This window comes from Chiloscyllium plagiosum, chromosome 21, assembly GCF_004010195.1.
Source record: "Chiloscyllium plagiosum isolate BGI_BamShark_2017 chromosome 21, ASM401019v2, whole genome shotgun sequence".
Lineage (NCBI taxonomy): Eukaryota > Metazoa > Chordata > Chondrichthyes > Orectolobiformes > Hemiscylliidae > Chiloscyllium > Chiloscyllium plagiosum.
The window spans coordinates 14,034,741-14,036,392 of record NC_057730.1 but is presented as its reverse complement, the minus strand read 5'-3'; the positions used below and the strand labels follow the sequence as shown (position 1 = coordinate 14,036,392).

Sequence of the window (1,652 nt, the reverse complement as noted above, 5' to 3'; positions counted from 1 at the left end):
CAGCCCTCACTTTCTCTCATACCTTTAGTTAGTCAACTGTGTGTGTGCAAGATACAGTAGCATCAGTGAATACAAAATCCAGACTCGGTGTTCAGGTCTCACGGTGGCACAGTGCCTCACAGCGCCTGAGACCCGGGTTCAATTCCCGCCTCAGGCGACTGACTGTGTGGAGTTTGCACATTCTCCCCGTGTCTGCGTGGGTTTGCTCCGGTTTCCTCCCACAGTCCAAAGATGTGCAGGTCAGGTGAATTGGCCATGCTAAATTGCCCGTAGTGTTAGGTAAGGGGTAAATGCAGAGGTATGGGTGGGTTGCGCTTCGGCGGGTCGGTGTGGACTTGTTGGGCGGAAGGGCCTGTTTCCACACTGTAATGTAATCTAAATCTAATCTAATAGCAGCACTACAGATCCGTGAACTGGCATTTTAGAGCGCATTTGTCATAAAAAGAAACATGAAAAGTAAACATTTCACCATAGACTAGCAATCTATTGACAGAAATTCAATTATATAAAGAATCAATATTTACTTTATGGATCAGCAGATAACTGACAAAGAACAACAGGCCATCAAATCTCTCCTTGCTTTAGGCACTGAAGGGCTAAGAAGAATAAAATACTCCAGTACTTTTGATGGTGACTTCAAAGATCACAATAACATGTACAAGGATGCATATATCTATACATTCAATGCTTCCTTGGTGGACATGTAACACAGTTATATAGTTATCACCAATGTTATCTCTAAACTGCATGCAGCAATTCTGAGAGTTTCGGTTCTGTGTTTACTGATGTTACTGGACATCACATACATGTAGGTGATTTACTGAAGACATGCCACTGGCTCTATTACACAGAAAGAGTCTGATGGTGAAGTGGTTACCTTAAGCTGTAAGGCACAAACATATTGCAAAATAATCAGAATTATCTGCAAAATGCTTTACTGTAAAACAAGAAATACTGATAATTGCTTTTAGATGAAACACAATATGGTATAAAGAGGAGAATCATACTTTTACAAGTATGTAAGTGATATAGAGAATAGCTGAGTGATTGAGAGGGAAGCACTTCTGGCAAAGCACTCCAGGCAGCAGTAGCCCATGAGCCTGTACGAAGAAAACTTTGGAGTAGATGGGAGGTTGTTGAAAGGTGCTATGCAAATTCCCCGTGGCGACAAAGTGATGAGGAGACGGTCTCCCCTTTTACTACAGGCCAGGTCCTCCAGGGCGGTGGGGGGCGCTGTGCCTGGCGAAGGGGTCACCTCTTGATGGGGAAGTCGGCTCGTCGTTTGGAGCAGAGGCGGAGCGGATCCCGGTGCCCGGGGCCTGGCCTGTTCTCTCCCCCCGGATCCCGGTGCCCGGGGCCTGGCCTGATCTCTCCCCCCGGATCCCGGTGTTGTTCGGGTTGTTGTAGTGAAGCCTCGGGCTCTCTCAGGCGGCAGGATGCAGGAGCTCATTTCCAATGTGGAGCACATCAGGTTCGAGCTGGAGATCGCGGTGGAGCAGCAGCTGGGGGCCCAGCCGCTCCCGTTCCCCGGAATGGACAGTGAGTGCGGGGGGAGGGGGGCGGGAGGAGAACGGGATCTCTCACAGTCCACACACACACACACTTCCCCACCCCCCCACCCCCCCATCCTCCCCCCCCCCACCCTCTCCCCC

The 1,652-nt window shown here is 49.4% G+C and overlaps 1 protein-coding gene across 2 annotated transcripts in view; it reads left to right on the top strand.

The window, feature by feature from the left end:
• Positions 1-1,213: 1,213 nt before the first annotated feature.
• Positions 1,214-1,652, top strand: part of cpsf4 (cleavage and polyadenylation specific factor 4) — a 21,758-nt gene continuing 21,319 nt past the window's right edge. The window contains exon 1 of one of the 2 annotated variants that reach the window (XM_043711290.1): positions 1,214-1,539. In XM_043711290.1, coding sequence (XP_043567225.1) covers positions 1,437-1,539 — 103 coding nt within the window. In that variant the 5' untranslated portion in view covers positions 1,214-1,436. The remainder of the gene's footprint in view (positions 1,540-1,652) is intronic. The other variant, XM_043711287.1, reaches the window with a different exon arrangement.